Source organism: Narcine bancroftii, chromosome 3 (assembly GCF_036971445.1).
Source record: "Narcine bancroftii isolate sNarBan1 chromosome 3, sNarBan1.hap1, whole genome shotgun sequence".
NCBI lineage: Eukaryota > Metazoa > Chordata > Chondrichthyes > Torpediniformes > Narcinidae > Narcine > Narcine bancroftii.
The window spans coordinates 265523262-265539882 of record NC_091471.1 but is presented as its reverse complement, the minus strand read 5'-3'; the positions used below and the strand labels follow the sequence as shown (position 1 = coordinate 265539882).

At 41.0% G+C, this 16621-nt stretch overlaps 1 protein-coding gene across 1 annotated transcript in view; it reads left to right on the top strand.

Moving 5' to 3' along the window:
• LOC138756825 (phospholipid-transporting ATPase ABCA1-like) overlaps nucleotides 1–16621 on the top strand; it is a 142288-nt gene that overhangs the window by 24679 nt on the left and 100988 nt on the right. Inside the window, exons 2-4 of the mRNA XM_069923215.1 lie at nucleotides 8314–8423; nucleotides 11679–11772; nucleotides 14826–14967. Coding sequence (XP_069779316.1) covers nucleotides 8358–8423; nucleotides 11679–11772; nucleotides 14826–14967 — 302 coding nt within the window. The 5' untranslated portion in view covers nucleotides 8314–8357. The remainder of the gene's footprint in view (nucleotides 1–8313; nucleotides 8424–11678; nucleotides 11773–14825; nucleotides 14968–16621) is intronic.

The following is a 16621-nucleotide window of genomic DNA, read 5'->3' as shown; positions in this document are numbered from 1 at the left end:
GAGGACTGGCTGTCTAATGTTTCACTTGGAATAAGAGAAACAAAAAGGCACTCTGTGGTGACCTGAGGGGCAAGTTTCTTCAGCAAGACACTGAAGTTGCTGATTAAAAAAAAAAAAATCAGTTGTGGGTGTCAGCGTACAACGAATCTCTCTCTGAAAACCGACAAGAACCTTTCTGAGTGGTAACCATTTACCTTTCAAGCACCAAAGCCCGGTGAACTTTATAAATGTTAAATTCTGTGCACAGTATAAGAATTGCCTGCAACCAGTGAACTTGGAGGAATGAGAAGTGAAATTGGACTGTGAATCAAATAACTTTTCTGAACTTACACACACATTACCGAATTAGAAGGGGGTTAAGATAGGTTAGTTAAGTCAGTAATGATGTTAAAGTGTGATTCTGTTTTCATGTTTAAGGATAATTAAAAGCAACTTTTGTTTAAGTAACCATTTGTCTCGGTGAATATCTATTGCTGCTGGGTTTTGGGGTGCTCTGGGTTTGTAACTGTATTTTTGGGGAAAAACTTTTAAATGAGATGATGATGTATGGTCTTAAATAGACAGTAGGGATGACAATTAATTCATTTCTCTTTTGATGTTTATTTTTTCCCTTCCCCTTGTGGAGATCTCATTCTGCTGTTTGGTTTCCTTCATGCTAAATTCTGGTTATTAGTATTGCTGAAACTTGTGCGTCACTTCCTCATATGGTGTCTAGTCTTGTTTACCCACTGTCCTCGATAGATAACCAACAGTTCACTGACCAAAAACAATCCTCGTCCCTGTTCCTCCCTACCTAATAAGATCATAAGGCATAGGAGCAGACGTACCATAGGCTGTTCGGCCTGTTGAGTCTGCTCCGCCATTCTATCTTGAGCTGATCCAGGAAGAGGATGATTGTGCTAGGACCATGGGTCACATTTATCAGGCTTCAGCTTGAATATTGCACGTAGAGCTGGTAAACACATGACAGAAAACATCTGATCAAAAGGCTGAGTGACAATTTATAGGGAATTGTCAGGGGTGGGAAACGACGGTGACGATTTAGGAACCCTCAAGATAACTTCAGACTTCTCAATTTCAGCTTGATGACTTTATCCATTATTAGGAAAATATTGGAAATTATATCTCAATCATTAAAATCTACCTCAACGTATACGATTTATTCCTTCAGACATGCAGGTGGGATTAGTAAATTCACTGTATACCAAGAGGATATTTAATCGTATGTTTGAGGGAAAATGTTTTGGAAAAAACTTGTCATTTGTAATTAATCTGTCCAAGTTTTTATAAGGGATACGTATCTACACAATGCCCAGCAGTAGAAATACTCAACAAAAGATATCAAACTTGAAATTGGATCAGGTGCTATTTACTTCAACACTGCATGTTTGAAAATTAGAGTGGAAAAACAATAACCACTCCAGGCTTATTTTGCATCCCTCCAGAAATTTGATGAGACATTTGAAGTAGGAGGTCTGCTTTCATTGTTAGTTGGCTTGATGCAAAGTTGCATTAAAACATGGCAGGAGAAATTGGGTTACCTGGTCCAGAGCAGCCATTGTTTGGCACTCCTGGATTAGTGTTTTTTTTAAAAAAATTGTACATTTGTTGAACTGGAATCTGGGTCTCTTTTTGCTTGCAGGCATGCTATCATTTTGAAGAAATTTTAGCTTTTGTTGAAGGGGAGATGGAACAGGCATGTAGGCAAGAATTGAATGTCTGGAATAAAAGGTAGTTCTGTTTGTCTTTATTTCTGCTTTGATTGCATAAATTTGTACTAAAGAAAAACAGAACTTGGTATAGGAAATTGGATCAGCACAATCCTATTAAAAGGGGAAGATGGAAACCTGGATGGACTGAGTGTGCAGACTGGTCCTTCAACTTCTTATTCTTACCAGCATGTTCTATTTTGAGCCAACTTCCCCTAATCCTGATGGCAGTGCTCCCTTTCCTTCCCATACCACCCCTACCCATTGCCATTTTGGTCACCAATTGCTGTTCCTCTTTCTCCTTTCACCCCCTCTTTCCTGCCCCCCTCCCCCCACCTACCTCCACACTAGTCCCCGGGCATTAATCCTGGACAACCTACATATTCCATCCCAAAGGTTTAATGCTTACACAGTAGCAACAAAAGCCTTGTACCTAGGGTGTGAATCATGCTTGTTGATGAACTGTAATGAAGTAATGAAGAAGTAATGAAGAAGGATTTGGTGTTGATGCATGGCCTTGACATTATAACCTAATAAATGGAGAATTGGACAAGCCTTTGCAAATTTGAATACAATTGGATGATAGTAATGTATTTAGAGCTAATATTTCCTGTCAAAAAGCCAGAATTTGACATCTGAATGATGTCCTCCAATAATATTCTGATGACTCTATAGACATACAAGCCTTGTGTTAGACGTGGTAAGAAACTGTAAAGTAAAAAAGAAACTGCTCTTTTATCCTTGTATTTAATATACTCATTGGAACACAAAGCTGGGAGGCAGTGTGAAATGTCAGGTGGATGTTATGAGAATGCAGGGTGACTTCGACTGGTTGGGTGAGTGGGAAGATGTAGTTTAATGTGGTTATCCACTTTGGCGGCAAGAAAAGGATGGCAGGTTACTATCTGAATTGTGTCAAATTAGGAAAAGGGAAGTACAATGAGATCTAGGTGTCCTTGTTTATTGGTCACTGAAAGTAAGCATGCAGGTACACCAGGCAGTGAAGAAAGCATGTTGGCCTTCATAACAAGGGGAGTTGAGTATAGGAACAAAAAGATCCTTCTACTGTTGTACAGAGCCCTGGTGAGATCACACCTGGAGTATTGTGTGCATTTTTGGTTTCTAAGTTTGAGGAAAGATATTCTTGCTATTGAGAGAGTGCAGCATAGGTTCACAAGGTTAATTCCCGGGATGGCGGGACTGTCATATGTTGAAAGATTGGAACAACTGGGCTTGTAGACACTGGAATTTAAAAGGATGAGAGGGGATCTGATTGAAAGATATAAGATTATTAAGGGTTTGAAGATGCTAGAGGCAGGAAGCATGCTCCCGATGTTGGGGGGATGTCTAGAACCAGAGGCCATAGTTTTAAGAATAAGGGATAGGCCATAGTTTTAAGAATAAGGGGTAGGCCATAGCTTTAAGAATAAGGGGTAGGCCATAGTTTTAAAAATAAGGGGTAGGCCATAGTTTTAAGAATAAGGGGTAGGCCATAGTTTTAAGAATAAGGGGTAGGCCATAGTTTTAAGAATAAGGGGTAGGCCATAGTTTTAAGAATAAGGGGTAGGCCATTTAGAATGGAGTTCTGGAAAAGCTTTTTCACCCAGAGTGTTGTGGATCTGTGCTCAGAAGGCAGTGGAGGCCAATTTTCTTTATTCTTTCAAGAAAGAGTTAGATAAAGCTCTTAAAGACAGCGGGGTCGAGGGATATGGGAAAGAAGGCAGGGTACTGATTGTGGATGATCATCCATGATCAAAATGAATGGCAATACTGGCTGAATGGCCTACTCCTGCACCTATTGTCTATTATTCTAGTTTAGTCACTGTTAGCAAGCTACTTCTTTTGTTCAGCTATTTAATTTTTATGAGATTTTAGTGAACTTCTTTGGGATTTCTTCACATTTTTACTCCCCTGTTTAGTTTGCCTTTTGCTGTGGGTTTGCTTATTGGCTTTTAGAAGGGAGGGAGGGGACAGCAAGAAGGAGGGATGTGTGGAGGGGTAAGGGAGGGGAGAACTGGAGAAACTGGAAAGGGAGAGGGGAAAGAAAAGGCAAGCTATTTAGCAGAAAGCAGCGGTCGATGTTAATGCCATCTAGCTGGAGGGTGCCCAGACAGAAAATAAGGTGTTGTTCCTCCAATCTAGGGGTGGTCACAGTGGACATACATAAGGCCATGGACAGACATGTGCATGGGAGTGTGACTTAAAATTGAAATGGTTGGCTACTGGGATGTCTTTGTGTGGCAGAGGAGCAGAGGTTCTCCCATCCTTTCCCACTCTACCCACCCACAACCATCCCTCCAGCCCCTTAATGCTGCTGTCCCCTCCCTCCCTTCTTCACCTGTCATCTCCTGCCTCCCCCCCCCATCCTTTTGCTCAGAGGCTCTTTCATACCTTGATGAAGGGCTCAAGTTTGAAATGTTGGTTATATATTTTTACCTTTGACCCACTGAGCTTCTCCAGTAATTTGCATTTTACTTCAACCAGGGTGTCTACAGATTTTTTGATTTACTGTAGACAATGTTGGCAGGGATTTTTTTCCTATGTACTACCAAATTACCCTCAGAAAGGTGAATCTTCTGATGACATTCAAGTTTAAAAGGGTAATGCTCTGACAGTAAGGTTGTATTGTTGTGGTTTATAATTGTTGAGATTACTGTAAAGACATTTGCACATTGTTTTAAGGATGACGGATATCTGGAAATTTCTCTTGATGGGTGTGAATTTTGGGCAAACTGAAGTTGTACGTTCTATTTGGAGCTGATCAAAATTCTTTCCATATATTGCTAGTATCTGTTCTGTCCTTTCAAATAATCCACTTTTGACCATAAATAAATGTAAAAATGAAAAACTTAGGCTCTCAATTGATTCTTCAGTGTAATTAAAGTGTATAGGGAAAGTTATTTTCCAAACTTTTGTTCAACTGTTGTACCAATTGGACAGGGTTAGTGACTGGTAGAGATCAGGTGTTCATCTGGGGAAGAGGGGAAAAGAACAAGCTTGTTTATCCCTAAACTTGCATGCTTTAATTTTGCCTATTATCCTCTTAGCCCACTGAAGATCTAAATACATCACATACATGCGCTCTCTTGCCTGTTCCCTGACCCAGCTACAAGGTTAACCTTCAATTTTAGTCATTACATTCTTCTCAGACTGTAAACATGGATGTTCATGTCTGTTTCAGAAAATGAAACCTGCTTGATTCTTTAATGTTTGTCTTGGGTGGCACGGTTGGAATAGCGGTTAGCACAATGCTTTTACAGTGCCAATGATCAGGACTGGACCCGGGTTCGAATCCTGCGGTGTCTGTAAGGAGTTTGTACATTCTCCCTGTGTCTACATGGATTGTCTCTGGTTTTCTCCCACCTTTCAAAAATTTACCAGGGTGTAATTTTGGCAGCTCACACTCGTAGGGCCGAGTTGGTCCATCGCAGAGCGATGTGTCTAATTCTATAGCAACTATTACCATCTCCTTTAAATCAGTGGGTGCCAGAGTGGTAGTGTGATCATAGAAAATTACAGCAAAAAAGCAGGCCCCTTCGGCCCTTCTAGTCGGTGCCAAACCATTTTTTTTGGATTGTCCCACTGACCTGCACCCAGTCCATAACTTCCCCATCCATGTACCTGTCCAAATTCACCACTTCAGCTGATCAATCATGGGACAGTCTCAAATGAGAGAGACAGTTACGTTTCAGGAGCTGTCATTTAAAACTGTGCCATGAAGGAATTTCTCAGAGGGATGTGAATCTCCCAGGTTAGATTATTGGACGTTAGGATGAAGGTTATCATGAGGGCTCTCAATGGGCTTTGCACTTATTCTTCTATTTCTCATATGTGCATTGACCATCTGGGGTCACTGAGATGTCTGTTTATTTTTCTTTCCCTGGTTCTATTGCTCAGCACAACTTACTGTGACTAATTGCTCCTTCTTTCCACACAACAAAGTAAATGCTTGATGATGTATTCGCATCCTCTGCCATGGAGAGTGGACCTCCCTTTTGTTTTAAAATATTTGGCTTTCCTAAGTAACATAAAAAACAAAGAATTTGGAATTGATTTGGAAGATGCACAAAAAAGATTTGTTAAGATAGCTCTAGCCGTAGCAAAAAAATGTATTATGTCAACATGGAAATTGGAAGATAATTTGAAAATACAACAAAGGTATGTAGAAATGAATAAATGTATTCCATTAGAAAAAATAACATATAGTTTAAGAAATAATATTGAAATATTTGAACAAATATGGGAGCCTTACATGAAACACAATAGCGAAAACCTACCGGGGACATTCACTACCTAAATTAACGAAAGGAGAAGGAAATGAAAAGAATTGACTCAGTGGAATTTCTTGTTTATTTTTATTGAATGACAACATTGTTTGACTGGTTTAATGTATCCTAGATTTTGTACTTTAAATGGACGAGAGGGGGGAGGTAGGGAGGTTGGGATGGGAGGAGGGGGGGGGGAGAAAATGGCACTGTATATGTTTGAAAAGGAAAAAGTGTGTATCATGGTTAATGTGGTTTATGGTGTGAAAAATAAAAAATTATTTAAAAAAAAAAGTATTTGGCTTTGACTGAGGTCTCTATTAAAAGGTGCAAAATAGTATATTGTGAGCTTGTTTAAATATCCTGGACTTTCTTTTAATCCCTACAGTAAAGAGCTGTCTGAAAAGAAACTAAATCCTCTACACCAACGGCTTTATTCAGAGTCCAAGAAAAATTAGCAGACCAGCTCACGAGCAAAGAATTAGCTTCTGTTGTTTGGTCAGAATCAGGGTGAAGCATTTGACTTACAAGCACAGCTTGCTACTTGACTTGAGGACTTTCTGCTTTAGGCTATCTCTGTGTGTGAGAGGATCCGTGCATTCTTCTCGCAGGAAAGCCTAACAGAGCAAAAGAAAATTGATGTGGGTATTGGAGGAGCATCGCTGCGTAAGTTTCTCAGTATAATCTTGGGCCTGACCACGTCCAGATGTTTTACTAACGGCCTTCCTTCAATCACGGTCAGAAATAATCACTAAATGAAGTCATCCATGCCTATGTACTGTCAAATCTGGACAAGTTTCAGCTATCAGCTGACCAGTGGCAAGTAACATTTGTGCCATAAAAGCACCAGGCAATGACCATTTGGAGGTCCACTGTTGGCCAACATGTAAGCACTATGACTACAGGTTTAGGTCACCAGTTGGAAATCCTGTAGCATCACTTCTCCCCAAAGATTTTCTACCCTTTACTAGGCAGAAGTTGACAACGTGGTGAAATAGACTCCTCTTGCCTGGATGAATGCAGGATCAATAAGCCTCAACACCAACCAAGAGCACGCAGCCCACTTGGCACACCATCAAAGGCCTTAAATATTTCTTCTCAGCTGCTGTGCTAGTAGCAACATTTTAAACACGTTTTAAACATATTAACTCAAAATGCTGATATCACTGGGATGGCAGGACCAACTGCTACTGCTGAATGGTCTTTTGCTTAAAGAAATGGTTTTGTCTGACCCAAATAATCATTGTGTATTTAGAAATGTCCTTCCACTCTCTTCCTACCATCCAATAACTCAAATTAATTTGTAAACCTCCTCCAATAACTGCAAATGAAATTGTACATTTCCCTTTAGAAGGAAACCTAGTGAATACACTAGGTTTCTCTTTGCCATCTTGAACCTACTGTGTCTTAAGTTAGTGGCATTTAACTTATTTCTTCAAACTCTCCTGCACATTCTCTACATTTGAAACTGGAATGGTCCAAGCATTGCTCCCTTTTACATCCACTGTTTATACAAATCAGATATGAATTTCAAACCACAAACAATCTCCTGTTTTTCAGATTCAAAGGCCACTTCCTGTCTGGGATTGTCGCCATCTCTGTTTTGTATTGGTACATACATGAAATGACATTATTGCTTTTACTTTGTGTGCTGTTTGCATGTTTTTGTTTTAAGTATCCTGACCAGTTTCCCTGGTCATGTAGTTAGACCCTAAAGCTCCAAGTCCAGTTTGTGTGGAATTTCTGTGTTCCCTTTGCACTCCTTCTTGCCCTCTGACAGTCTGTTGACATGGCCAGCTTCGGCCATGTGATGTCTCCTGGCACACCTCCATCTCCTTACTCTCATTGGCATTTTGTTCTTTGTACTTTGGGATTTGTTGCATGTCTATGCTTCCTGTGGATTAAGATCATTTCAATGCTAAGTATTGGTGGTTTTGGAAAGCTGGGAGCATTAGGAAGGAAGATGCTTCAGATTGCCATCCAAAGATTATTCAAGATCATTGATGTTGGTGGAGGAAAAAGAATTTTGTTTGGTTATGTCACTGCTCACAGTTGATGTCTATCATGGTCCACTAATGTGATGAGCAACAACTGAGAAAGGATTCCAGAACTTCAGGTACCAAAACAAAATACCAGAACTAATCAGGATCTACAGATTTGTCACACAAAATTCTGTACAGTAGCAAGGATCAGGGTACTTGGGGAGAAAGAAATTAGACAATGAAAACTAAATTTTGCTGTGTTTTCATTCAACTGTGTTTTCTAGTATATAATCTGATGTGTAATGTTGCTGCCTGTCAGGTCTTGAACAAACCTATCTTTGCCTCTTGTTCTTCTAGCACCATTTACCACTGCTCCCCAATGCTCCGTAACCAGGAACAATATGAGCTATTGGATGCAGCTCAGACTTCTCCTTTGGAAGAATTTCACTTATCGAAAACGACAAACTGTGAGTTCTATATTTGCTCAGTTAATATGGATTTTTAAAAATTTGTTTGAGACTTCCAGTGTATATATTTTGTACTAGGTCACAGAGATTTTCAAGAAAAGCTGATTAAATGAATGTGATGTTGAAATGTTTTGCCTCCTTTAATAGTCAACCACCTGAGATTGCCAACTCATTGCCAATGAACATGTTATCTGTCCTGCCAATTTAAATTGACCATCGTTTGATAGGCACCTCAATTGTGGCACAATCATAACCAAGAACAACTCTATCCAACTAATTAACAAACATTTGTTTTTAACTCTAGCTGATTTCTAAACCCCTTCCCTAGGACAGCAGCAGTGACTTGTGACCAACTTGGAAGTTTCCCAGTTCAGTGCACATTAGCAATCGTGTTGCATGTTGGTGCAGAAGTCTTTTCCAAATAACTTGTGATGGAACAGGAGTGGTGGGACATTTGTTGCAAGAACATCTCTAACAAGCATTTTTATGAAGTAAACTATTGTGCAAATAAATGGGGAAAGATTGCTGAAGAATTTGTATATTGCTAAAATTTTCTGAGAACTGTTAAACACAGATTCAATGCAGTTGTTTTTTTTTCCCTGCAGGAATATTAAATGTTTTTTTAATTAAAATGACATGTTGGCATTGTGAATGGAGCAATTTTCATTTTGGGCACCAAATATTTACATCTAGCTCTCTATGCCATATCTACAGATGTTGTGTTCAATCTCCTTGAACATTAATAAGTGCCAACCTGGAATGAACACAAGCTTGCCATTTTAAATTCATAACGAGGTTACCAATTGGGGTTAAATTAAAGACAGCTCAGTTTACCTAATTTTTATACTGTTATATTTTTAAAAGCTCTCCTGCTTAAAAAGTCCATGCAATAATGGAACCAATAATATTTTAAAAATAAATATCTCTGATCAGAAATTACAACTTGAATATGCAGAGTTTACTTGGATGCAGATTGCATCTAATTGCATGAGGTCACCCACTGCCTTCACTCCTCTCCACGTCACAACATTTCCCATCCTTCTGGGGGCCTACAAGCATGGCTGGGGATTGAAATCTTGCATGAATGTATTTCTAGTAAACTTAGGAGTCACTATTTTGGAGGATCTTTCCTGGACCCAATACATTGATGGCATCATGAAGAAATCACATCAGCATCTCTACTTCCTCAAGAGTTTGCGGAGGTTTGCCATGACATTGGAAACCATGGAAAATTTCTATAGATGTGTGGTGCAAAGTATGCTGACTGACTGCATCAAGGTCTGGCCCTGCAAAAAGATAGTGGAAACAGCCCAAGACATCATAGGCAAAACCCTCCCACCATTGAGAACATCTACAGGGAATGCTCCAATCAGAGAGCAGCAGCAATGATCAAGCATCCACGTGACTCACCATATGCTCTCTTCTTGCTGCCACCGTCAGGAAAGAGGTATAGGTACCACCAGGATCAGGAACAGCTGCACCTCCTCCACCATCAGAATTCTCAACAGTAAACTCAATCAGGGACTCATTTAAGGACTCTTACATTTTGCACTTTATTCAATATTTTTCCTCTCTGCATTGCAGTCAGTTTGTTTACATTTCTTTATTTGCATGTGTATGTAGTGTACAGTTTTTTTTGCACTTCCAAATTAATGGTAATTCTGCCTTGCCCGCAGGGAAATGAATCTCGGGTCTGTATGTGATTTCATGTATGTACTCTGTTAATAAATTTGAAATCTTCTCAAGGCAGCATTGAGCAATGATGCCAACTTAAAACCTCGGCTCTCGTCCATGTGCTGTGTTTGACTTGGCCCTGATTTAAAATGATGAAATTCCTCTTTTGTACTTAGCTTCTGAATTTGATGCATAAATTTTAGAAGCCGATCCCAATGCTGTGGCTTTCCTTTCCCTCTAATGATATTAATGGAAATGGTGGAACCATGATTTCATTATGGCAGTGTTCTCAGTCAGCACCCTGCTCTCCAACTTGCATTCCAGTTGTGAGGTGCTGACACAGAATAGAGTGTGTTCACACAAGATGTTAAAACCTATTCTTTGAGCTGTTCACAGCAATTGTTCTGACCAATAATCTGGAGGCGGTTGCAGTGACCCTTTTTTTAAATCTTTGACATGCGACTATTTCCATAGGTCCTGTCCTGCTTCTGTGAACCGTCCACAACCTAATCACTCTCTGCTCTTCAGTGCTTTGGCCACTATTAGATTTTTTTTCTGCATGCAGCGCAGTAACAGGGCCTTTTGGCCCACGAGCTCACGTCACCCAATTCCACCCAATTGAGCTACGTTTTGAAGGGTGGGAGGAAACCAGAGTATCTGGAAGAAACCCACACAGACACAGGGAGAGAAGGTAAAAATTCCTTACAGGCTGTGCAGGATTTGAACCCCAGACCCGATTGCAGGCGCCACACTAACCATGCTGCCCCCATTCCCAATTATCATAATAATGGGTTTATCAGAGCTTGCTAAGCAAATTGGTTGTGCATTCCTACATTTCATTAATTTCTAAGGAAATCGGCCACGTCATTAGTTGTCCATTATGACTCCTAGAACGCTGTCTCCGCTCCATCCTCAACATTCATTGGAGTGACTTCATCACCAACATCGAAGTACTCGAGCTGGCAGAGCCGACAGCATCGAATCCACGATGCTGAAGACCCAACTGCGCTGGGTGGGTCACGTCTCCAGAATGGAGGACCATCGCCTTCCCAAGATCGTATTCTATGGTAAGCTCTCCACTGGCCACCGAGACAGATGTGCACCAAAGAAGAGGTACAAGGACTGCTTAAAGAAATCTCTTGGTGCCTGCCACATTGACCACCGCCAGTGGGCTGATATCGCCTCCAACCGTGCATCTTGGCGCCTCACAGTTCGGCGGCCAGCAACCTCCTTTGAAGAAGACTGCAGAGCCCACCTCACTAACAAAAGACAAAGGAGGAAAAACCCAACATCCAACCCCAACCAACCAATTTTTACTTACAACCGCTGCAACCGTGCCTGCCTGTCCCGCATCGGACTTGTCAGCCACAAACGAGCCTGCAGCAGACATGGACATACCCCTCCATAAATCTTCGTTCGCGAAGCCAAGCCAAAGAAGAAGAAGAAAGAATGATGGTGATATGAAACTGAATGGATTATTTGCAGTGTGGGGCATATTGAAGTGAAATTTTGTATAATACAGAATACTGTGTGTGCAACAGCGTCGACATCGACATTAACACTATTTCCTTTATTTTGCAGATTCAGCTCATTATTGAGATTTTATGGCCTCTCTTTCTCTTCTTTATATTAATCTCGGTACGTCAGTCCCATCCACCATATGAGCAACATGAATGTAAGTAAAATACAACAGTACATCCAAATGTTTTATTTCCCCCCCCCCCACCCTTGATTTTCCCCTGTTGCCACTATTCCTGCCATGCCCCCTTCCTCCCTCACATTAGGACACCCATTGGAGTGCACTTTTGTAGATATCAACTTCCACCTGGATATAGTTTGTACTTGTGCTTTGTGCCCTTCAGTACTTAGCACGTGCACTTGGAAGTGGGCTCTGTTAGAAAGGGGAGACTCATTTTCATAATGGGATGAGATGCAATGATCACTTGAACTTCCTGTACTTTCTGCTGGTTTTTGTCTGGAGTCCACACCTATTTTTTTTCCCCCTACTTCTTCTTCTCTGATGTGCTCTAACCTACTGGAGATGGACGTTAACCACTTCTGTCCAAAAAAAGTTCCCTTCAATTCCTTCCATTGAACCACAAAATTGTTTGCTTCTTGAACAATTGACTTCTTTTTTGCTTTTATTTTATCTTGTAGTTTTTCCAAGCCAGAGTCAAAAGTAGTGCTGAGATCTCCTTGCTAGATTTCAGCAGGAGTCATGGAAGTGGAATCACAACTTGATACAAGCTTGGAGCATTAACCTTTTTTGCTACTGGATCTGCAAAAAAAAAGATGTATGGTTGTGATAGTACAGATTTATCACCAATGTACATAGTGTATATAGTTACTGTATCTAGACTGTGCTTACAGCGATTGACTGAGAGCTAAGCCACACCTAGTGTCTGGGCCTTAAAGGGTTGTGTCCCTAGCCAGGTCGGATCATTCCGGACTGGTTGGCCACCTGTGAAGAGCTCCTGTCTTTTGCTAATAAAAGCCTTGGTTTGGATCAACAAGTCTTTGGTTCTTTCGACGAGCTCTACAATGGTCTTTTAAAAAAATATTTAACGTTGCCTTCACTGTGCCTAATATTTGAATCCATGGACATGCTTCATGCGCTTTAGTGTTTGAAAGCATTTGGACACTTATGGTGTGGGTGAATGTGTAATATACTTTTCAGAGGATATTATTGATGCAACAATGGTATTCATTTTTCAAAGCAAATGGTTCTGGTGTGAGCTGCCAGTATAACCTGATTGGCCGAGTATCGCTTCACTGAAGTGTCATAGAAACTGGACCAATGGTATCACATTAGTTGATTCTGAGCAATAGGCCTCTGCTACGGGCAGAAGGCCAGTGCTTGAGGGCAAGTATCACTCTATTCATCAAGGCTTTTTTTTTAAAGTTGTCTTGTAAACCAGACTGCCGTACATAAAATTGCTGGAGAAACTCAGCAGGCCATCAGCGTACGTAGAAAGGAAAAAAAGGCATTTGAGGTTTCGGGCCTGTGGCCTTTTCAAAGACAGCAGGAAATCAGGGAGACCTCCTGAATGAAAAGGGGAGGGGAAGGGGGAGAAACACAGGCTGAAGGGTAAGAGCTAGTAGTTGGCACAGGTGGGAGGGTAGAATAGAAAGAAGCTGAGAAAAGATGGGGAGAAGGCAGAGGGCGTAGAAAGATTCCTCTGACAGGAAGGAAAGAAAGGGGTTAGGAAAGGAGACAGAGGGATAAAGGAAAAGGCAGAGACTTGGAAAGGTGGTAATGGCAATTGAGGAGAGTGGGGAGGGGAAGATGTTTGTGGTGATGATAAACCCCTGATGTGGCCCTCTCTATGTCTGGGAGACTGCTTTATTGAGCACCTCTGCTCTGTCTGCTGCAACAGAAGACAAGGATCATCCCTCAGTCTCTTCCAGCCCCTTACTTCTACCCTTCCTTCTATCGTAGAGATATCTTGGCTCTCTCCTGTATCATTTCTCAGTGTCTTTCTCTTCTGATCCATCTTTTGCCTTTTGTCCTGTTTTTCCCCCTACCTCTTTTATTCTGGCATCTGCCTGAGTTTCAGCACTCCTGAAGAGCTCAAACGTTGACTTACTATGGAAGCTGCATGATCCACTGAGTTTCTCCAGCACTTTTGTGTACTGCACTAGACCCCAGCATCCGCAGATCATCTTGTTCACCTCTTGTGAACCCGACTTCTGGTTGTAAGATTTTCTCTTTGCTGACCTTTATTCTAGTAATTGGGACTTGGGACTAATCTAAATTTGAAAGGAATTGCTTCTTCTGTTTGTATTTGCTCCATTAAACTGCCTAAGTGCATTGCTCCTTGATTTTGTTTAAAGATATACACAAGAGGTGAACAAGATGATCTGCGGATGCTGGGGTCTAGTGCATCTGTATGTATAATCATAGTGCTTTTAACAAAAGTTACCACAGGAAGTTTGGAGGGAGAAATGACATTTTCTTTTAATATTTTTGATTCCTGTTGGGGCCACAATGTTTGCCTCTAAAATATGAGATTTTTGCTCCTCCTGAAAGAAGCTGTGGTGGCTCTTTGAGCAAAGCAGAGTGAGAAGAGATTCAACGGAAGTGCCCACAATTGTAACTGGGTAAGTGAGGGGAAGTTGCTCCCTTTAATGGAGGGTTCAGTACTAGGGAGAACAGTCTTCACATACTGGGTAAATGAAATGAAGACACATCTTTACGTAGAAGATCATGCTGTATTTGGAACTCCAGAATGCAAGAATGGTGGTAATAGAATCAACCAGAACTTTCAAGATGATCTTCGAGAAAAATAATTTTGAGAACTGAATGAAAAAGAAGGAAACGCAGTTCCTGGGATTGATCTGTTTAAAACTGGCATCAATTTGTTGAATGGGCTGACGACCATCTTTACATCTGCACCGCAGTAGTTTTAGGAAATAGAAACTCTACCTTCAAGGACTGGGAATGGGATGCTCCAGGCTGGAGTGTGATCACAAATACAAAAAAAAATGCTGATCTATTTCTGTGCAAATTCCTGTGGCTCTCTGATAGTTGACAGATTCCTTCTGTCAAGAGTGAAACCTGCCAAATTGTATTAAATTTGTGATGTATCCGCACTGCATTTAAAACTAACTAGATCTTAATTGCATTTCCCCTGTTCTCCATCATGTTAACTCCAGCAGAATTAGGCAACACTTTTTATATTTTTGAGCTTTCGTTTGGGTTCACAATTTGCTTGTTTCCCTTGATAGGTCATTTTCCAAACAAAGCTCTACCCTCAGCAGGAACACTGCCGTGGATACAGGGAATCATCTGTAATGTTAATAATCCATGCTTCCAGCATGCTACACCAGGTGAAACTCCAGGAATTGTGGGCAATTTCAACCAATCCATGTAAGGAATGTTAATTTTTTGATAAACCATAAGATATTATGTCCAATTTAATATACGAGCAATCCCAGCAGTTAGAAGCAGGAAAGAAAAGTGTACAAGACTGACTGATATCCATCATTTAGGTCTGAATTGTAGAAAAGATGAATGACTTGCTGCACAATATTTTGGTGGCCTTGTGGTACTCCTCTTCTGATATTCAGTTCAGTGGAAACTGGTGTACCTAATTCCTATAGTTAGTACCAACTTTAATGGAACAAAATTTCACAAGAACAGTTAATACTAGGTAAAGGATCACTTGTAACTAGGGCTAATCTGAGACAGTGAACAGAGAAGAACCCATCTGTTGGGATTTTTATATTTGAACAGGTAACCAAGTGTGTTCATGAGGGCAGGCAGAGCAGTGGATGTGGTTTACATGAGCTTCACTTCAGCCTTGAAAGGTCCCACGTGGTATTCTGGCCCAAAACCTTGGGGTCCATGGGGTCTGGTGCAACTTAGCAGGCTCCAAAATTGGCTCGGCAGTGGGTGATAGAGGATGATAATCAAGGGTTATTTTTTGTGAGTGGAGGCCTGTGATCTGTGGTGTTGTACAGGGAAGAGGACAAAAGTTTAGGATCGAATGACAGGAGGAGGGAAAGAGAGATGAGTGGGGGACTTTTATCACCTAGAGAGTGGTGAATACCTGGAATGAGCTGCAAGAGCTTGTGCATGGAGGTTTGTCTGGAAGGTGAAATTGTGTGGGATCAAAGGTGAGCTGGCTAATTGGATTAAAAACTGGCTATAGAATTAGACCCTTTGGTCCAATTCATCCATGCTGGCCAAGTTCCCTGCCTGAGCAAGTATGGTTTTTGCCTGCCCATGTCTCTCTATATCTTTCCATAATTGTATCTAGCTCTACCACTTCCACGCACCCATCAACCTCTGTGTAAAAGAATACTTCTTGGACCCCTTTAAATCTTTCCCCTCTTACCTGAACCCTAAGCCTTCTCATTTTGGATTCCACTACTCTGTTGGGGGGGGGGGGGTGCGGGGGTGAAGATAGTGACCATACATCTTAACTATTCCCCTCTTGATTTTGTAAACCTCTATAAGCTCCTTCTTTGCTCTTGGAATATCTCCTAACTAAAGCCCTCCAGCCTCATAAATCTTTTCTGCACCCTGTCTAGCTTAAGGGTGGAACATTGTCACACAGAGATGCGCGTACATACTCAAATAATTTCTGAACCAACTTTTTTGTGGTGAGGATTTTGCTGGTCAGACTATGAGCTGTCCACTGCAATCATCTGGAATTTTGATTTGCTTTGCATTTTTTATGCTTGCAGCCCAGTATTTACCAATAGATTTATTGGACAGCATATCTATGTCTTGTAGAAAAGATTTCAATCATTGTTGGAATGGAAACCAGCTGTATATAAATTTGGAACACTCCCACACTCATGTTAGCAATATGCACTTCAGGAACTGGTAACTTGGGTGGTTACATTAATTAGTGAAACACTAAAGTCTTCAGAGGCTCTGATTGCAGTAAAAACACACAGAAATGCAAGAGGAACTCGGCCGATCTCGCAATGTCTATAGGAGATAAAGATACATTACAGTCTTTTCAGGTCTGAGCCCTTCTTCAAGGTATAAGTAAAAAGCAGGAAGACTGAAG